Here is a 20,489-nt window from a genome sequence, read left to right as displayed (position 1 = left end):
AAATATGTGCTGCTAGTTATGAGATATTAGCCTTACAGATAAACATAAATCCCAACACCACATTCACTCGTCTCTCGTTATAAAAGGAAATGTGTGTGCGAGCACACTTCCTCTCTCTTTAAACAGCCGTCAGTCGTGCTGCTCTCCTCGTAAACACTGAGGAGATTCGACTGAGACTTCGGCTCCTGTTTCGATGTAAGTCTCAAAAACATTCTTCTACTTCCTGATCACAAAGCTAAAGATTGTTGATTATTAAACCGCCCTATGTGGCATGTCATTTGGACAGTTTATTAGGCTCGTAGCTTCAAAATAATCAGCATCATTTAATAAAAGCAAAGGGTTGTTTATTGATTCAGTCTCTCTTTATTATAGCCACGCATTCAATTTAACCTGATGAGCCACAAAGGGGGCTCATCAGTTTTACTTTTTTAATGTTTTTACATTTATTTTTTACATATTTATTTTTACATAAATATGGTTCTTGAAGTATAAATCAGGCTGTGAGGCAACATGCAGCTAATCAGGAAAATCTGAAGTTTTGACAGAATATTGCACAACACTGAATTGTTGCATAGTGAGAACAAGAAGAGGGAAGTTCTTTGTTCTGCTTTAGTCATGCTTATAAGCTGCAGGATGAACAGCAGATCAACAGACTATAGTTTTACAAACTATTATACAGAGACTTTACTCCAAAAAAGGCGGCAGGATGTTTTGGGAAAAAAATGGACAAATCTTTACGAGTGATTCAGAACACGGCTGGATTCAGTCAAACGAACATACATAACAGTATTTTATGGGTCAAGCATCATTTCCTGCAATGTTACCGAGTCCCACTTACAATCTCTGAAAGGATTTAAACAGCAGCAGCCAGAAAGACAAGAGCTGAAGCTTCTCCACAACAGAAACAACCTCAATGTAACTTGTTTTTCACAAAGATGTGTTTGGTATAGAATATATATGTAAACAGTGTAAAGATGGGCAAGAGAACAAACCAGCTGTTCTCCACAGAACCAGCCAAGGTGTACTCTCAGTTGCAGGGGAACAATATGAGAACAGCACCTCCGAGGCTGGACATGCAACACTAGAAGAGCACTTGGGGCTTAGCACCCAATCTCGGGCGGGGTGATGATATCTCCCCCCGACCTGTCGTCATGGCTCCCCCTTGGTGTAGCATGTGTGTTGTGCCTCGTCAAACTCTACCCATGAGAGCATTCCCATCTTCCAAATGTTGGAACACTGAGCTACTAGTTTGTTTTACCATCACTGTGGATGTTGGTTATGGAAGAGTCCATAGTCTCTCATCCCATTCATGTAACCCCTTCCACTGGGGTTGAAGCATTCCAACAGCGCTCTACTTTCATCTCTTGCCCACCGATGCCTTCTTCTTCCAGGGGCCCACTTCTCATCAGGGCGTCCTGGTTCCTCAACACCTGACGTGGACCTTGTTGATCCGGGTGACGTCCGAGCCAGTATGGGTTCATATTTATCTCTCTCACTCATGTCTGCGGTAGGCTTGGTTAGCATAAGGGGGTCTAGCCTAGGACCCTTAACATGTTAATATTTTATAATGTTTATAAGCTGGACAGAAAAGCTGAAACTTAAAATACATCTGGTAAATAAGTGGCAATATTCTCTGTTATCAGGGAGCAGTGATGACGTCAGAGGACCTCTTAAACACTCTGGAAGATTTGGGAGATGAAGAGTTTAATAAATTCAAGTGGTTCCTGCAGCAGGAAGAGATCCTTGAAGACCTCCCGACCATCAAAAAGAGCCGACTTCAGGCAACAAGCAGGTGGGACACCGTAGACCTGATGGTGCAGACATACAGACTTCCTGGAGCTGTTGAGGTGACCAGGAAGGTTTTAGAGAGGATCCACAGGAATGATCTGCTGGAGAGTTTCTCTGCCGTCTCTGGAGCAGAAGGTCAGTCACAGGACGAGACAAACATGTTGTTTCTGCAGTCTGACCTAGTTTCACGTTCATTATCTCTGTCTGTCAGTGGATGTCAGCGATGGTGGGGAGACATCAGAGAAAAGAGGATCTTCCTCCTCTCAGACTCGGGATTCTTTTTCTCAGACCAATGAGAATAATGGTAATAATTTACTTTCCAGACATACAGTAATATGTTTGAAATAATCCATCCATTCGCTACCGCTTATCCTTTTCAGGGTTGCGGGGGGCGCTGGAGCCAATCCCAGCTGTCATAGGGCAAGAGGCGGGGTACACCCTGGACAGGTCGCCAGTCTGTCGCAGGGCTAACACACAGGGACAGACAACCATTCACACTCACATTCACTCGCACATTCACACCTAGTGGCAATTTGGATTATCCAATTAACCTATCCCCACAAACTGCATGTCTTTGGACAGTGAGAGGAAGCCGGAGTACCCGGAGGGAACCCACGCAAACACGGGGAGAACATGCAAACTCCACACAGAAAGACCCCGGCCTGATGGTGGAATTGAACTCAGGACCTTCTTGCTGTGCGGCAACAGTGCTAACCACCGTGCTGCAGTTTGAAATAATATTAATTATTATTTTCATTGTGATGTCTCTAACTGAGCACACGACGTGCAGTGTTGGGAAGGTTACTTTTAACATGTATTCGACTACAGATTACAGATTACATGCCCCAAAATGTATTTTGTAACGTATTCTGTTACGTTACTCAATGAGAGTAACGTATTCTGAATACTTTGGATTACTTAATATAGTATCATGATTTTTACAACTACATGAATGAACTATTGCTGTGTGATTTATTACTATTACTGAAGGTTACTCTCCACACCAACACCAGCTAGATGTTTAAATCTTAATATAAATGAGTAACAGTAGGTGGACATTAGGTAAGGCTGCACTTTTTGCAGCGATCTCGTATAGAAAACTATTCCTCGCGTATATAAAACAGGTCCGCGGCTCCGAACCGTAGTAAAGGGACCTCTGGCTAATATGTCGGGTTCGTGTCGGGCTCGTAGCTGAAAACTAGCTTTACTTTGTTGTCTGGGTCAACTTTGCTAGCGAGAGACAGAGAAAGGCGTTGAACGGCTGCTGCAACGGAGCTTATTGTTTCAGAGGAAAACATGAACACAGTGTACAGTCGAGTCTTAATAGCTTACTTACAGCTGGGCTCGTCAGGCTCTCTGTTTGGCTGCAGTGGTTATTATTATATTTACATGCTTCCAGCTCGTTTCTGCTCTGTGACAACTCGTACTTTTCCTTTTTCTCCCTCCCTCGCTCACAGACACATCACGGGTACAGCAGTCCATTCTCCCTGCAGCACGGACTACACCGCCCATGAGGCTCCATGCTTTAGGGCGATGCCTGTAACACTCTGCCTGTTGCCTTCATATTAAATCATTTTTGTATAATAATTTTTTAGAATATATTTTCACATCATTATGCTGGAGGTGAGACTGAGACACAGGCATTAGAGCCTCCTGTGTTTTGTTTGGGTTTCCTCCGGCGTGGAATTACCAAAAATAGAGAGAGCACAGCCTAACATATGAAACAGGAAAAGACCGTGTAATCCATTTATTTCAACAAAGTAACTGTATTCTGAATACCACCTTTTACGGTAACTGTAACAGAATACAGTTACTCATATTTTGTCATTTTAAATACGTAATGCCGGTACATGTATTACGTTACTCTCCAACACTGATGAGGTGGTCTTTATTACAACCACATTCACCCATTTAAAGGACAAATTTCACAAATTAAAACAGCACACACTGATATTCTGTGCATTTTAAGAACTTTCTAACTATGATGCACACACTCACTGTCCAGTGGAATCACAGAGAACAATTTGGGTTCACTGTCTTACACAAGTTTTATTGACATGCAAACTGCAGGACTGAACCCACTGACATTTCATTTAGTAGATGACCTGGTCTATGGCCTAAGCCACAGCCACCCTGCTTCTAAACAATTTATATTGATCAAAGCCAAGAGTCCAGACATTTTTATTCGCCAAAGCAAGTTTTAGTTATTTCATTAACCTTATTCCCAAAGTTCGGCATAGATGTGGATCGATCTCCTGCCCGGACGGGCACTGAGTTTGGGTTCAATGTGAGCTGGGAAGGAGCTCGATCTCTTGAACCCATTGCAGATTGTTCCGAAGGCCACAGAATATCGCAGATCTGGTGTGGAAGGAATTTGACCTGCTGTGAGAATTAGAATAGTGCCAGCCCAAAATAACTGGGCAACCTCCAGAGATAGGTAAGGCTCAGGACCCAAACTCTTCCAGCTCTGCTGTGCTGGAGTTTCCAACAAAGAACAAGAGGGTCATTTCTGTAAAACTTTGATTCAGTGCAGGTACATCTCCGATTGTTTTGTGTCCTTTCAGTTGGTGATGATTAAATGCAAGGTCTGCCAGATGGTCATCGAGATAGGCATCTGTGCACAAAAGCCTCACACTTTCTTTCTTTTCATTCATATTTGACACAGATGTGATGGTTCCAGTACCAGAGCCTCACCCCATCACATCTTACCAACAGATGCTTCAATCAAACTTCCAGGACAAGTTTATGTGCGCACAAGAAGGTTGGGCAGAAGATAAACAGCGTCTGGTTGATATCTACACAGAGCTGTACATCACAGCTGGGTATGATGTACATATCAACACACAGCATGAGGTCCGGCAGATTGAGAAAGTATGGAAGCCAGCAGAGCCAGAGAAACCTATTAGACCCACAGACATGTTCAAACATCCTTCAGGAGGCTACAGACCCATCAAAACAGTGATGACCAATGGAATCGCAGGAATTGGAAAAACTTTCCTTGTTCACAAGTTTGTTTTGGACTGGGCTGAACAAAGATCCAATCAAGATGTGCATCTGATTTTCCCCTTCACCTTCCGTCAGCTGAATCCTCTGAAGGGAGAAAAGTTCAGTTTGGCAGAGCTCATTCATGAATGCATCCCAGAAACTGTAGGCATCCCACAGGAAGCTCTTAATTACATCTTTACAGATGTTCAGTCATCAGGAATCACCAACTATGACAAGAGTAAATTCAAACTTCTGTTTGTGTTTGATGGGCTGGATGAGAGCCGCCTTCATCTCGACCTTCATTCTGAAGACATTCGCTCTGTCGATGTAACAAAGGCAACTAAAACAGATGTCCTGCTGAGGAAACTCATCAATGGGAAACTGCTACGCTCTGCTCGCATCTGGGTAACCACACGGCCTGCAGCGGCCAATCAGATCCCTCGAGAGTTTATCAGCAGTACAACAGAGGTCAGGGGGTTCACAGACCCACAGAAAGAGGAGTACTTCAGGAAGAGAGTCAAAGGTAAGGAGGAGGCTGACAAACTCATCTCCCATATCGTGACATCACGAAGCCTCCACATCATGTGCCACATCCCAGTCTTCTGCTGGATCACTGCAACAGTTCTGGAGGATGTGCTGAAAACCAGAGAGGGAGGAGAGCTGCCCAAGACTCTGACTGAGATGTACGCAGAGTTCCTGGTGTTTCAGATTGACCGGACAAAAGAAAAGTATGGCCCAGAGAAGAGCATTCAATGCATTAAGTCATTAGCAAAACTGGCCTTTGAGCAGTTGGAAAAGGGCAACCTGATCTTCTATGAGAAGGATCTGAGAGAGAGTGGCATTGATTTCAGTGAAGCCTCGGTGTGCTCAGGAGTGTTCACAGAGATCTTCAAAGAAGATCGAGGAAGGAAAGGGAAAGACAAGATGTTCAGCTTCGTCCATCTGAGCGTTCAGGAGTTTCTGGCTGCTCTTTATGTGAGGATGTCGCTTAACAACAGTAACATAAATGTGATGCCATTGCCACAACCATCACTGAAAAACCTTTGGCTGTTTTTCAGTAAAACTGCTTCAAAGAAAATCCACAGGAATTTCATTAACAGGGCCTTGCAGAGTCCAAATGGACACCTGGACTTGTTCCTTCGCTTCCTTCTGGGTCTTTCACTGCAGACCAATCAGGACAAACTACAGGACGTGCTGAGAAAAACAGACTGTAGTTCAGAGACCACTCAGAACACAGTTCAATATATCAAGAAGAAAATCAGTGAGAATCTGTCTCCAGAGAGAAACATCAATTTGTTTCACTGTCTGAATGAACTAAATGATTGTTCGTTAGTGGAGGAGATCCAACAGTACCTGAGTTCAGGATGCCTCTGCACCCATGAACTGACTCCAGCTCAGTGGTCAGCTCTGGTCTTCATCTTAGTGTCATCAGAAGAACATCTTAATGTTTTTGACCTGAAGAAATACTCTGCTTCTGAGGAAGCTCTTCTAAGACTATTGCCTGCGGTCAAAGCTTCCAACACAATAATGTAAGTGCACAAAACTACCACCCATCTAATAATGTAATTGTAATAATGTGTTTCTCGACCATTCAGCATAATCTCTGATTCTTAGCATTTACCCAAATGTATTTGTGGGAGTAAGAGTGATCAACGAAATACTGTTTAGTGTAATAAAGTTATTTGATTTTATTTGCCTAAAAGTTATAGTGACATCAGTAGTCAGCTCAGTCTTTGATTCTAATAGTAAAGAATACTTCACATGTTTGAAGTTCAATTAAATTTCATATAGCACCTAATTGCAACTGCAGTTGCCTCAAGTAACTTTATATTGAAAGGTAAAGACCCTACAATAATTAAGAGAAAACAGAAGACCCCCAAAATATAAAATATAACTAATGAGAGGTGTATAAACACAGTGAAGAAGTTCATGAAGTCATTACTAGTTAACGTTAAAGGGATGTTTGGCTCAACAGAGCTCTGACTGTTTGTCAGCCTGGCTACAGTGCTGAAGAGAAACCTGGGGTTGTTCTTATTTTCTTCAATCAGTGATGAATAGTAAGATGTTCTGGCTTTGCGGAGGGCTTTCTTAAAAAGCAGCAAACTATTTCTCCAGGCTAAATGATGATCCTCTACATTTGTGACACGCCATTTCCTCTCCAGCTTACGAGTCATCTGCTTTAGGCTACGTGTTTGAGAATTATACCACGGAGTCAGGTACTTCTGATTTGAGACCTTAGTTTTCACTGGAGCTACAGTATGTCATTGAGTGAAGCACACTCTGAAAGTTTGACTGTTTTACATTGTACACCAGTGTTAGTGTTTGTCTGTGTTTTTTTTTTAAATTGCATCCAGACTGAGTGGCTGCAACCTGACAGAGGAAAGCTGTAACGTACTATCATCAGTTCTCAGCTCCAGGTCCTCCACTTTGATAGAGCTCGACATGAGTAAGAATGACCTGCAGGATTCAGGGGTGACCTTGCTGGCGGCAGGACTGGAGAATCCACACTGCAAACTGGAGATTCTCAGGTCAGAGTTCAGAACAATGACAACAAACAGGACAAGGTGAAAACACAAAGTTAACAATCTGATGTAGTTACATACACACACCCACAACCACCTACACACCCACAATGGACAAAAACAAACAAATGGCCAACTGTACCCTCATACACACAGTAATAACATGGACTGAACCACCACTCACTACCATTAGCACTTTATACAGCCTCTATAGAAATCATCCACATATCTCACTGATCTTAACTGCACTACTGTAAATGCTGTATAGACAATGATTCTGTACAATACGGTAATTATAATTCTACAACTGTTTACAACTGTTTATAACTTGCATAGTTCATATCCCTGTATAGCTTTATATGTCATATTTCTGTATAGTTTTCACATTTATATCCTGTACATAGCCTGTACACTCACTACAGCCTGTACATACTTATAGTCATAGCATATTCATAACATACCTTCATACCGTGTACATTGTAACATACCCATAATAGACCCATATTTTGTACCCTCATACCTATAACAGACCCATTCCTGTAATATATCTATATTATTGCTAATATATATATTGTAATATATCTATATTATTGCTAATATATATATTGTAATATATCTATATTATGGCAAAAGCACTTCTGAATAAACGCAAACTGCATTTCGTTGCCTTGTACTTGTGACATGTGCAATGACATAAAGTTGAATTCTATTCTATTCTATTCTATTCTATTCTAGTAAGATATACTTATATCTGTTCAGTCTCATCACTTAATTTAGTCATCAAAGCATGTGTGTGCTGGTCAGCAGCTCATGAGAGACTGAAAATACAGCAGTAGGCCTAAATAACTTCAGACTGGCTGACTGATGTAAGAGGATTACTTGTTTCTATGTGTACTTCATAGGATAAGATCTGCATATTATTATTTATTGACTAACTATTTTCTACAAACTCATCACTGCTGTTGGGGGAAATCTGAACACAATAAAATAAAATTTGAAAGCTTTGAGTGATACGGATTAGTCCTTAAAGTTACCAAAAAGGAAGGTGATGGTTATGATCTATAAAGTGTTTTTTTTTAATTGCTTCCAGACTGAGTGGCTGTAATCTGACAGAGGGAAGCTGTAAAGCACTGTCATCAGTTCTCAGCTCCAAGCCCTCCACTTTGAGAGTGATCGACATGAGTAACAATGACCTGCAGGATTCAGGCCTGACTTTGCTGGCCACGGGACTGGAGAATCCACACTGCAAACTGGAGATTCTCAGGTCAGAGTTCAGCTTCGGTTCAACAGATAACCATATAAATGTTAATTAGCTTGATTCAAAGCTTGTAGTAACAGTGATCAATTCTTGCAGAGACCATAAACAGCGGACAATTCAACAGGGATAAACTGCTGTTTTTCTGAACCTGGACTTTGATACGGTTAATCACTCAGTGGTTAAGTTATCTGAATTCTAATCTGCAATGTACAAAACTTGATTCAGTGTTTTTCTCTGAGAACTGTTAGTGTGCCAGGATAAAGTTAGAAATACCACCACTAAGGGGTCTTGGCATTACAGTAGTGCCACAGGGTTCGATCTTTGAGCCATTGCTGTTTACTGTATACAGTGGGGGAAATAATTATTTGATCCCCTGATGAATTTCGAGAAAGATAAAGAATATTAACCAAAAATCCAGAGAAACAACATACATAAAAGTTAGAAGCTGATATGCATGTCATTGGGTAAAAAAAATAAATAAATAAATGTACACACACATATATATATATATACATATATTAGGGGTGCAACAATACACAAAATTCACGGTTCAGTTAGGGTTAGGGTTAGATACCCTAACCCTAATGGTTCGATATTTTTCGATACAAAATAATGTTCATGCCTTTTAAATTTGTAATTTATTAAAATCATAAATATATATTTTAACGCAAAAGTACAGTTTTTAAATTTAATGTTGCTGAAACAACAAAATAATAATAATAAAAAATCTATCTGATTGAGAAATCACTCATCTTTCAAAAAGAGAGTTTATTACAGAGAAATGGCTCTTTCCAAAATAAAAGCTATACTTTACCCTTCTTCTGGGGTTCTTTTTGCTCTTTTTGCTCTTGATGAAGGCGGTCGCACTTTTCTCCTCCTCCTCCTCCTCCTCTCCCTTAGCTTCGCTGCTTAGCCTCTTGTGTCCTTGTCTAGTCTCGTGTTTTTTCTATTACTTTTCCCTGAACACTCTCTCACAGTCTGTTCTCTAAAACCTAAAAGAGGAATTATGGATTTGATCGACTGGTCCCTGAATGCAATTGACACCCTTTTCTCAACGAGAAGTCTGGGCTCGGGTGAGCCTGAGTGCTGAAGATATCTACCTATTTGGAACCATGGTAACAGGGTTCTTGCTGATCGGAGCTGGCTTGGCCCTGACTTATCGAAGAATTAAGAAAGCGGAACCGGCTGTTCAAACCCCCACAAGGCTGCCCGCTGGGATTGAAACGATGGGACGAGGCGTGAGTTTCTCAAAATGGGCTCATTGAGTGCAGCATGGTTAAGAGCTTGGAGAAGCTTACGGCTGCCTTGAATACTCAGAATAACACCTCTGAGTGCAAATTGGATCACATCTTGGAGAAGCTCACTGCGGTCGTGAGTTCTCCGAATCGGCTCTTTGAGCACAAGAATGACAACATCACGGAGCGCAAGTTTGATAACATCATGGAGAAGCTCACGGCTCTCCAACGGGAGATTGAGAGACCAGTGTGGACTGTAAGTCAACATTGAAATTCTCATGAGTTGTTTGGATATCCCTTTGGCGCCAGCTGCGGTCTCAAGGCTGGAGCTGAACAACAACACCCTGATAACGACTGTGTTTAGACTGTTCCTCCCATTCTATGCAAGGCCACCTGGGTTGGCTGGAAGACTGTTTACTTAGCCTGGCAGGGCGAAGGACACTGTCTCAGCTGAACTATGGACATACACACACACACGCACACAGACATATATATACACATGCAGATGTACACTCATCCCCCCACCTCCCTTTCCAAACGCCTTCGACGCTTATTCCCTTCCGATGCTGACGGTGGATCATGGAGACCAGCGCACGCAGGCCCGGATGTACTGTCTACATCGGCTGTCTCTCACCCTTTACCCCCCCCCCTGTTGCTTGTCATGTAATTCTTTGGTGTATTAAGAGTTTTTTCATGTGCAGAGGTGTTTTTTTCTGTTCTCAAACTGATCTCCCTGTTGGAGCTCAGTCTGGGGGGAGTTATTTTTTTCTCCTTATCTTTCCTCATGTGGTGCATTTTCCATTGTTATACCTCTCTGACCTGTCTTCCCCATGTGATGTTTTTCTGTAATGTATGTATGGGCGAAGGGTAAGATGGTGCCGCCATTGTGTGCAATACATCGGCAGCCTTAACATGAAATTTCCCCTTGTGGGACTAATAAAAGTATAATAATAAAATATTAAAAATGTTCTCAGCAGCATATTAAACATATCAGGTCCCCATAAGGAGAATCATGTGCTAACGGCTGTCTAAATGACTCGGGTAAAGTTTATAGCATGCGCGCTTGTTGTTTTTGTCTGCTTCCACTTGTCTTTGCACTAGGATGATGTCGGAGTAAATGTGCAGTCATATTCGTTGTGTTCCCACTAGTGCTGTCAGCGTTAATCTGAAATGACGTTAACGCCACAACACGGCAAATCTCCGTTAACGAGCTACCGCGGATCGCCCCGTGCGTGGGGCTGGACGCCCAACACGTTAACAAGCTAACTGTGCTAACGCACTAGTTCCCACCAATGTAATTGAGCATTGCGTGGCACATCCGACATGCTGTTTTACTTTTGTCCATGACGCGCTTACCTTCAGGGTCATACGTCACATGAAGACCAAAATAGTTCCAAACGCCAGATCTGAATGAGGGTGGGGGAGGTTCAATTTCAGGGAGCGTTGAGGCAATTGACATGTTGTAACGAGCTTAACTTCTGTCTTGCTAGCTTGCGCTGCGCTCAGTGGATCTGCGCTCAGTGGATCTGCGCTCGACAGTGCAGCCTAGGCCGATAAGTCAAACGCAGATCCACTGAGCTCTCAACACAGACAGCAACGTCAGAATACATTAAATCAATGTATATATATATACATTGTATATATATATATATATATATATATACATACAATGTGTATATACATACAATGTGTATATATATATATAAATATATATATATACACACATTGTATGTATATATATATATATATATATATATATATATATATATATATATATATATATATATATATATATATGTATACATACATATGTATACAGATGTATGTATACATATGCATGTATACATATGCTTTGGAGAGTAGAAAAGCGATTTCCCCCCTTTTTTGGTTAAAAAAAAATCCTGGAAATGACCTTAATGTGAGAAACAGAAATACATTTATTAATTAATAATCAATAAACAGCTTTGTTTAACCAAAGTAATTTTACAAAAACTAATGAATTGAAAAGTAATCAAAGTAAGTAAAAGTATAATAAATACAATTACTAACTTTGCCATGTCCTCCTGAACTGTCTGTTTGGGGTCTGGGCTTGTCCATCTCATGAGACTGCTAGCATCATTTTAACTCCATAATTTGGGCTAAATAAATAAAACTGAATTAAACTGAATGGAAAATAGTTTAAAAATGTTGAAGAGTTTAAATAATAAACATGTTACCTTAGAGTCCACTCTCAGATTTAATAAGCATGTTAAAGATTTGTGCCATATACTGAAATACTACACAACTACATATTAGGAAGTCAGTTACAGTTGATGCATCTAAGACACTTGTATTCCATATCTTCTCTTCTGATGTTTAAACACTGATTTTGAGAAGTCAAACTTGTGAGCATTGTGATAATTGTTTCTTCATTTTTATACAATCTGTATATGTTATCCTGTCTTCCTTCTCTCACCCCTAACCAATCACAGCAGATGGCCCTGCCCCTCCCTGAGCCTGGTTCTGTCGGAGGTTTCTTCCTGTTAAAAGGGAGTTGTTCCTTCCCACTGTCGCCAAAGTGCTGCTCATAGGGGGTCATATGATTGTTGGGTTTTTCTCTGTATCTATTATTGTAGGGTCTACCTTACAGCATAAAGCGCCTTGAGGCGACTGTTGGTGTGATTTGGTGCTTTATAAATAAAATTGAATTGTATATTTGTGTTGTTTTCCAGTTGTTATGTGCCAGTGTGTAAGTGAATTACACTTAATTCCTTGTGTTTGTCTCTAGATTGTCAGGCTGTCTAATCACAGAGGAAGGCTGCACTTCCTTGTCCTCTACTCTGAGGTCCCACGCCTCACACTTGAGAGAGCTAGACCTGAGCTACAATCATCCAGGAGACTCAGGAATGAAGCTTTTGTCTGCTGTACTGGAGGAGCCAAGCTGCAGACTGGACACTCTCAGGTGTGACCCACAGATGACATTCGTTCGTGCTAGACAGATAACCAGCTATGATATAGATGAAAATGAGCGTTGAACCCCCAGTTTGCTTCATCTATAAACAGATTGGTCAACACAAAGGAGTATTTTACTCAAAGATTTGCCAAAATCAGATGCGCTACATTACCCAGAGTATTCGCTCGTCTACCTTCACTCACACATAACAGCTTCAATTCTGTTGGAAAGGTTTTCCACAAGTGTGTTTATGGGGTTTTTTGACCATTTCTCTAGAAGTGCATTTGTTAAGTCAGACACTGGTGTTGGCTCATAGTCTCTGCTCTAATTACTCCCAAAGATGTTCTTTCAGGTTGAGGTCAGGACTGTGCAGACCACGTCTTTGTGGACCTTGGTTTGTGCTCTGGTATTCAGTCATGTAGGAACTGAAAGGAGCCGTGCCCAAAATACCTCTGTGATCAGCCTTAGCCTGAAAAACTAAGAATGTGGCATAAAAAGAGGTGGAGCCAAAACTGTGCGCCATAGTCAGTGGTAAAAGTGTTTTCTACTAAATTAGTTAGTAACTGCTTTTTCATACTTCATCACCAGTGTTGGGACTAATGCATTATTAAGTAACGCGTTACAGTAACTACGTTATTATTGTGGTAACGAGCACGGTAACTAGTTATTATGCCAAAATCAGGAACGCGTTACTCGTTACTGGGATTTAGATAGGCTCGTTAGTTGTTACTTCGTGCGGTGGCTATCGTGGAGCTTCCACAGATTCAGTAACATTAGCAAGTGGTGGAGGCCAGCAGGTGGATGAGAGAAAGGGGAGGCAGGAGGAGGAGGAGGTACTGAAGTTTCTGTACTTGTTGATATATCTTCTGTGAAAATGCTTCGGTTGCAACATGAAATTTAATAGCTTTGTGATGGTTACCTGGCTAACGGGTAGAGAGGCACTGTTAGCACTGCACATGATGTTGTACAAACTGCAGGGACAAAAGGTGACCTGTCCCATTTTAAGGTGGAGTGATGGCAAAGCAGCTGGTTCTCATAGAGGCTAATCAGTAAGTGCTTCTCAGCCTGCACCTGCTCAACATTTGCATTCCCCACTCCATCATTTCCAGAAAAGGGAAGAGTGCTCGAAAGCCTCTCCTGGGTGCTGACGTGCTAAAGCTGTTATTGGACATTAAGAAAAAGACTGCATGTCCCCAAGTGTCGCCTGTGGGAGTGGAAACAGTAGCAATATATTTTTTAGCTTCATGATGAGTTTTTCTGAGTGTTTTCAATGATTCTGTTTCTTCATCCAGGCTGGAACATTGTGGAAAGCAGAGACTGAAACCCAGACTGACGAAGTGTGAGTGTTTGTTCACTTTGATCATACTGAAAAAAACTGTTAGTTCATCTGTCCATCTTCTTCTTCTTCTGGGGTGTGATTGCAGCGGTCAGCAGCCTAAGCAGAGGAGTCCAGACACCACTTTCTACCTCCTAATCAGGCCCCATCTTATCTTAATGACCTTGTAGTGCCATATCACCCTATTAGAGCACTTTGCTCTCACACTGCAGGCCTACTTGTTGTTCCTAGAGTATTTAAAAGTAGAATGGGAGGCAGAGCCTTCAGTTTTCAGGCCCCTCTTCTGTGGAACCAGCTTCCAGTTTGGATTCAGGAGACAGAAACTATCTCTACTTTCAAGATTAGGCTTCAAACTTTCCTGTGTGATAAAGCATATAGTTAGGGCTGGACCAGGTGACCCTGAATCCTCCCTTAGTTATGCTGCAATAGGTTTAGGCTGCCGAGGATTCCCATGATGCACTGGGTGTTTCTTCTTCACTCACTATGTGTTAATAGACCTCTCTGCACTGAATCATACTTGTTATTAATCTCTCTTCCACAGCATGTCTTTATCCTGTCTTCCTTCTCTCATCCTAACCAATCACAGCAGATGGCCCCGCCCCTCCCTGAGCCTGGTTCTGCCGGAGGTTTCTTCCTGTTAAAATGGAGTTTTTCCTTCCCACTGTCGCCAAAGTGCTTGCTCATAGGGGGTCATATGATTGTTGATTTTTCTCTGTATCTATTATTGTAGGATCTACTGTACTATATAAAGCGCCTTGAGGCGACTGTTGTTGTGATTTGGTGCCATATAAAAAAATTGAATTGAATCCATTAGTAACACTTTGGATTCAGGAGGAACGATTTTAATCCTTTTTGTAGAACGCTGGACCAAATCTCTATCCTCTGTGTTTAGGAGCCATTCAGTCCCTGTGCTACACGCCCGAGCTTGGTGTGCATCACTGGAAATGAGTCGGACTCATTTTCACTGGGATTCTGTCCTTTGACACCGATGCTGTTCATAATTTCTATGGGCAGATTTTCCTGTTAACTGCACGGTCAGGTGGTGGCCCCCAGCTCAAACTGGAGCGGTTCACAGCTGAGTGTGAAGTGGCAAACATACAGATGAGCTGCTGCTCCAGGTTTCACTTGAAGTCTGCTCTACAACCAAATTAATCCAAGTCTGTAGGTGTCCAACAAAACAAAACCACAAATTCAATTTCAATAAAACTTGAAGTTTACCTTAAATTAAATTAAACATTCATTGTCAGGTGAATGGTGGCACAGGATGCTGTACCTGCGTGAGCTCTGCTTCACCTTCATAACTCCAGCGGCTGAGCTGGAACCTTTTGTTTGTTGTTTTTTGACAAACTCCTAAAATAAACGGAGCTTTCATTGATCATTTATTTCAAGCATATGCGTACATATGTACAAGATAGAGCATATATAAAGGAAGGAAAATATTGTCTTCTAGTACATCAGGTGCTCGAAAAGGAGTGGGAAGAAGTAATACTTATATACTCTACACATATTCATAGCTCAGTCATGTAGTTGTGCAGCTTCTTCCTGAGTGTAATATGTTTTATACCAGTGATAACTGTTCAAATCATATTAGACATATGTATACAGAAAACACCTCTTGTAGCTTAATGCTGTTCTCATCCCTGTACAGAATGAAAACCATATCTTTATACATTGATTTAATGTATTATAGTGTAATGTATTGTACTGATTTTATTGCATCTTTTCCATCAGTACCTACGACTCAGTACTTTTGGTCGGCGGGGTTCCAAGCGAGCCGAGCAGGTACTAAAATGTGAAATCATTAGACTCTGTGCCACTGATTGGCTGGTCAATAATGTCACTCAATGAGTCATGAGAGCGTCTCGTTCACGAAAATAAAACCACAATATCTGAAACCTGACAACAAGGGAAACGGCCCCAAAAACAATGCTGTGATCAACGAGTCTGACGAAAGCCACAGCCTGAGCTTTGACGTCTACCTTTGTTGTAGCGTTCGTGTCGCAAAATAATTACGTCACGGGACGCGCAGACGCATCGCTATGACAACAAGCACTTACACTGGGTTGTAATGGAAACCCATGTGTGTTTCGAAGGCAAAAAAAGAAGAACTTTATAATAAACTTGTTAGTTATCTTAGCTAAATTTTATTTCCACAAATTCAAATACAGTAACCAAAAGCCTAATTTTAAACACTACTATAATGATAATCTTACATAAAAATTGATCAGTCGATCACTTAATAAAAAGGCTATAAAAACAATTACTTTTTGCACTAACTACAAATTATTTGAATGAATGTAACTTTTTATGTTGCACCCCCTGGATATGTTAATTATGTTCCATACTGTATGCACTTTTTGTATACTGTTGCTCAATAAAGTTTTTGGGAAAAAAAGGGAAAACAATTCATCGACTGTGCCTTTTAAATCAAAAGCTGGTGTGTCTTCAGGTAACTGTCAGTTTGACTGAAGATCCAAACGGATTCAGGTTTTACCTGGTGAACGGTCTCTGCATAAAGCAGCAGGTGAAGCTACCAAGTGACAGATAACAAACTACTGCTGTGTTTTTTCTCCATCAGATTTCTGTGAGCTCACACTGGACACAAACACGGTGAACAGGAATGTCGTGGTGTATCACAACACGGTGATGAAAGGGCTGAGGCGGAAGCAACCATACCCTGATCATCCAGAGAGGTTTGACTGCTGTCAGCTGCTGTGCACAAATGGTCTGACTGGTCGCTGTTACTGGGAGGTCGAGTGGAGAGGAGGAGCTTATGTAGCAGTGAGTTACAAAGGAATCCGAAGGAGAGGAAAGGGTGCCGAATGCTGGTTTGGATGGAATAACCAGTCGTGGAGCATCTTCTGCTCTCCTGTTGATGGTTACTCTGTCTGGCACGACAGGAGAAGAACTGTGTTCTCCTCAGTCCCCTTCTCCTTCATCTTTAACAGAGTAGCAGTATACTTGGACTGGCCTGCAGGCACTCTGTCCTTCTACAAAGTAACCTCTGACTCACTGTTCCACCTCCACACCTTCACCACCACATTCACCGAGCCGGTGTATCCTGGATTTGGGTTCTGGCTTGCCGGTTCCACAGTGTCTCTGTGTTAACTGTGGAATAAAATCTCCTTGTTTCCCCAAACCGGAGATGTTTGACCTGTGGCTGCTGTATAGGCACGAGCAGTTTGTACATGTTTGTATCACATGTGTTTTACATAGAGTGATATGAGCAGCCGAACAGGTACACGCATGCCTTTAGACAGTGATTGAAACCAGAGTACAGACAGAACGCCCCCTGGTGTCAGACTACATTTTCTATTTGTATTTACTTCAGGTGTAACACTAACACCTGGTCATCAAACCTGCTTTTTAAAAATATATATTTTAAACTCATCAGATCCTTTTGGTGGTTAACCTGAACATTTTGTATGAAAGCCAAAAGCAGCACATACTATCTGTAAAAAACAACAACAAAATCATTGTAAAGCTAGTTACTTTATCCTTATTAAACACATCGAGCTATGTGTACCTGGATATGAATCTAAATATATTTTTCAAATAAATACAAGTTATTTTATATATTTAATTGTGTTTTTTGATTTTTCATTGAATAATAAAGAACTTAATGAAGTTCCTGTTGTTGAAGATAAACTGAACATTTAAATAGATTTTATTATATCTTAGAACCAGCTGAGAACCATGACCTCAGATTTGGAGGTGCTGACCTCATTCCCGCTGCTTCACAACCGGAAAAGGGTGGAGTGCCCACTCCGGGTCGGGGATGAGTTCCTGCCCCAAGTGGAGGAGTCCAAGTATCTCGGGGTCTTGTTCGCGAGTGATGGGAGAAGGAAGCCGGAGATCGACAGATGGATTGGGGCTGCAGCTGCAGTAATGCGGACGCTGCACCGGTCCGTCGTGGTGAAGAGGGAGCTGAGTGTTAAAGCGAAGCTCTCAATTTACCGGTCGATCTACGTCCCTACCCTCACCTATGGCCACGAGCTGTGGGTAGTGACCGAAAGAACGAGATCGCGGATACAAGCGGCAGAAATGAGCTTCCTCCGAAGGGTGACTGGCCTCTCCCTTAGAGATAGGGTGAGAAGTTCTGCCATCCGGGAGGGGCTCAGAGTAGAGCCGCTGCTGCTCCACATCGAAAGGAGCCAGTTGAGGTGGTTCGGGCCTCTGATAAGGATGCCTCCTGGGCGCGTCCTGGGTGAGGTGTTCCACCGGGAGGAGGCCCCGGGGCAGACCCAGGACACGCTGTAGAGATTATATCTCTCGGCTGGCCTGGGAACGCCTTGGTGTTCCCCCGGATAAGCTGGAGGAGGTGGCTGGGGAGAGGGAGGTCTGGGCCTCTCTGCTTAGGCTGCTGCCCCCGCGACCCGGCCTCGGATAAAGCGGATGAAGATGGACGGATGGATGGATATATCTTAGAATTCAAAGAACAAAGACACATTTTGGGTGATAATCAAATTTTAGATAAAGTTCCATTAAAGACAATGTGCGAAGTTTTAGCTTGAATTTGAATATGTTCACATCCGTGTTGATTTGTCTTCATCTCTTTCTGAAAGTTTTTCCATCAGTTTGGTCCTAAGCAGTGAAACATAATCAGCTACTGAAGAGGAAACAGCTTTTTGTCCTGAAACTCTTTACTTTACTGAGGAAGTGTGGCTGGTGAGCGACGATCATGCTTTTCTCCTTCAGCAGCTGCGTCATCTGTTCCTGCTCGACCTGCTGATTTAGAAAGTGTCTCACCTGTTTCTTCACCAGAGCTACTTTAGTTAGTATTAAACCCGATTCTTTTATCCCCAGTACTGAACAGAGACAACCCGACTCAGTGTGGTCAAAGCTCAAAGAATCATCTTTATTCTACATTTCTGGAAAAGGAGAGCTGCAGACGCTAGCAAGCATCCACGGGTCTAAAGCATTACAAGCTGAATGGGCGTAATATAGTTCTGTTATACGTCACACATAGTTTCGATCAAAACAACTCTGCCTAGTTTCACTTTTCTGTCTGCATCGCTTCCTGTTCTCTGCACAAAGCAGAGCTTCCTGTCTTAGACAGTATTGTGCTACGTTTGTGCAGATTTGTGCAGGTACAATGAGCGTTTGTGCTGCTAGGATATGAGATATTCTGTTATGTTTTTCAAATGGCCTTTTGCTTTGTGTGTTCACTTGTTCAATAAAGCTCTGTTAAAAAACAACAACTCTTATTGTATTTAATCAGCTAAATTTGTAATGAGTGTAGTTTTCTTTTAACTTCAATTTCTTTACTTCAATCACTTTTCGTTCATAAAACCACGATGCAAATGCTTGAGTATTGTTTTTTTAGAGTGGATTAAAAAAACTTTATTGAAAACTACATTTGAACATTTTACACTCCCATGAACACTTTTTCAGCAGCTGCGCGCTCCCGCAGACGGTAATCACTTTCTGCCCGACGATCAGTGTCTAGCACAACACCTGGAGCTCAGGGGGCAAAACAATCGCATGAGTGCTGCTGTTTGACTGAGGAAGAACAAAGGAGTCATGGTAAGCCAATCACATGACCACTTTAAGATGACAAAGCAACAAGGTGATATATACCAGTTTATAAATTGTGTTGATAGGCCACGTAAAACCAGCAAGCACTCTCTGCTTACGAGCAAAAAAAAAAAAGTCAAAAATAAAACAACCGTTTTGTGTTGGTGGAAAAATGCACCATGTCGACCAATCAAAAAAATTATATGGCAACATGACATTTGGTTGTTTAGGAAGAGGGGGAAGTTTTAGGAGTGACGGCGAGAGAGAAAGAGAGCGAGAGCTGTCATAATGCGGCTGTGTGCAGGCAGGATGAGGCAGGAATGAAATCAAAATTCACAGCTTTATTGCTGGAGAGCAAAACCATACAAACTAAACTGGGAAACTATAAACTAGTACACAGAGAAACACACGGCCATGAATGAGGGAGACGCGGACATAAATACACAGAAGGATAACGAGGGACGTGGGAGCACACAGGGAACACAGCTGATACAGATATTCATAACGAGACAGGGCAGGAGCGAACACGTACACTGATGGGAGACTATCAAAGTAACACAGGAAGTACACAGACCGGAGGGGGAGAGAGAACACGGGGAGAGAACAGACATAACGGGCTGGGAAGGCATGGAATAAAACACAAGGAGGGAAAACAAGGCATAAGAACTCACAGATACACTGAGTGAGACACAGGGGGTAAAGACACAAGGGGAAACCTAATAAACGACATCTAAACAGAATAACCTAGGGACCTTTAGAATAAACAGTGGACCTAAAACATAATACGTCAAATGACAAAAATACAGGAAAACACAAAGCACCGGGTAGAAGTCCCGGGACCATGACAAGAGCGAGTTTTGAGATGTGAGATATATATATATATATATATATATATATATATATATATATATGCTGT

General features: G+C 41.9%; 1 protein-coding gene across 4 annotated transcripts; it reads left to right on the top strand.

Annotated features, from left to right (window-relative positions):
- The first annotated feature begins 131 nt into the window (after positions 1 to 131).
- Positions 132 to 17,632, top strand: LOC146384749 (NLR family CARD domain-containing protein 3-like). 4 transcript variants are annotated; one of them, XM_084929771.1, is made up of 11 exons: positions 132 to 195; positions 1,392 to 1,469; positions 1,644 to 1,923; positions 2,000 to 2,092; positions 4,454 to 6,302; positions 7,128 to 7,301; positions 8,386 to 8,559; positions 12,556 to 12,729; positions 14,013 to 14,059; positions 15,788 to 15,838; positions 16,635 to 17,632. In XM_084929771.1, exons 3-11 carry the CDS (start codon positions 1,653 to 1,655, stop codon positions 17,162 to 17,164), a joined length of 3,363 nt encoding a protein of 1,120 aa, XP_084785897.1. In that variant the 5' UTR covers positions 132 to 195; positions 1,392 to 1,469; positions 1,644 to 1,652; the 3' UTR covers positions 17,165 to 17,632. The 4 variants fall into 4 exon arrangements, with proteins under 4 accessions (XP_084785897.1, XP_084785896.1, XP_084785899.1 ...); XM_084929770.1 differs by having other exon boundaries at positions 138 to 195; positions 1,392 to 1,507; XM_084929773.1 differs by lacking the exon at positions 15,788 to 15,838 and having other exon boundaries at positions 138 to 195; positions 1,392 to 1,507.
- Positions 17,633 to 20,489: the final 2,857 nt, after the last annotated feature.

This window comes from Perissodus microlepis, chromosome 6, assembly GCF_051167445.1.
Source record: "Perissodus microlepis isolate ML-2025 ecotype Zambia chromosome 6, ASM5116744v1, whole genome shotgun sequence".
NCBI classification, from domain to species: Eukaryota; Metazoa; Chordata; class Actinopteri; order Cichliformes; family Cichlidae; genus Perissodus; species Perissodus microlepis.
This window is presented reverse-complemented; position numbering and strand designations above follow the sequence as displayed.

Excerpts from the sequence above, each read along its gene's own strand:
- LOC146384749 (XM_084929770.1), top strand. The coding sequence starts at position 1,472 with ATGGGTTCATATTTATCTCTCTCACTCATGTCTGCG. Across the intron at positions 1,508-1,643 it reads CTCTCTCACTCATGTCTGCG|GGAGCAGTGATGACGTCAGA; the intron begins GTAGGCTTGGTT and ends CTCTGTTATCAG. Across the intron at positions 2,093-4,453 it reads TCAGACCAATGAGAATAATG|ATGTGATGGTTCCAGTACCA; the intron begins GTAATAATTTAC and ends TATTTGACACAG.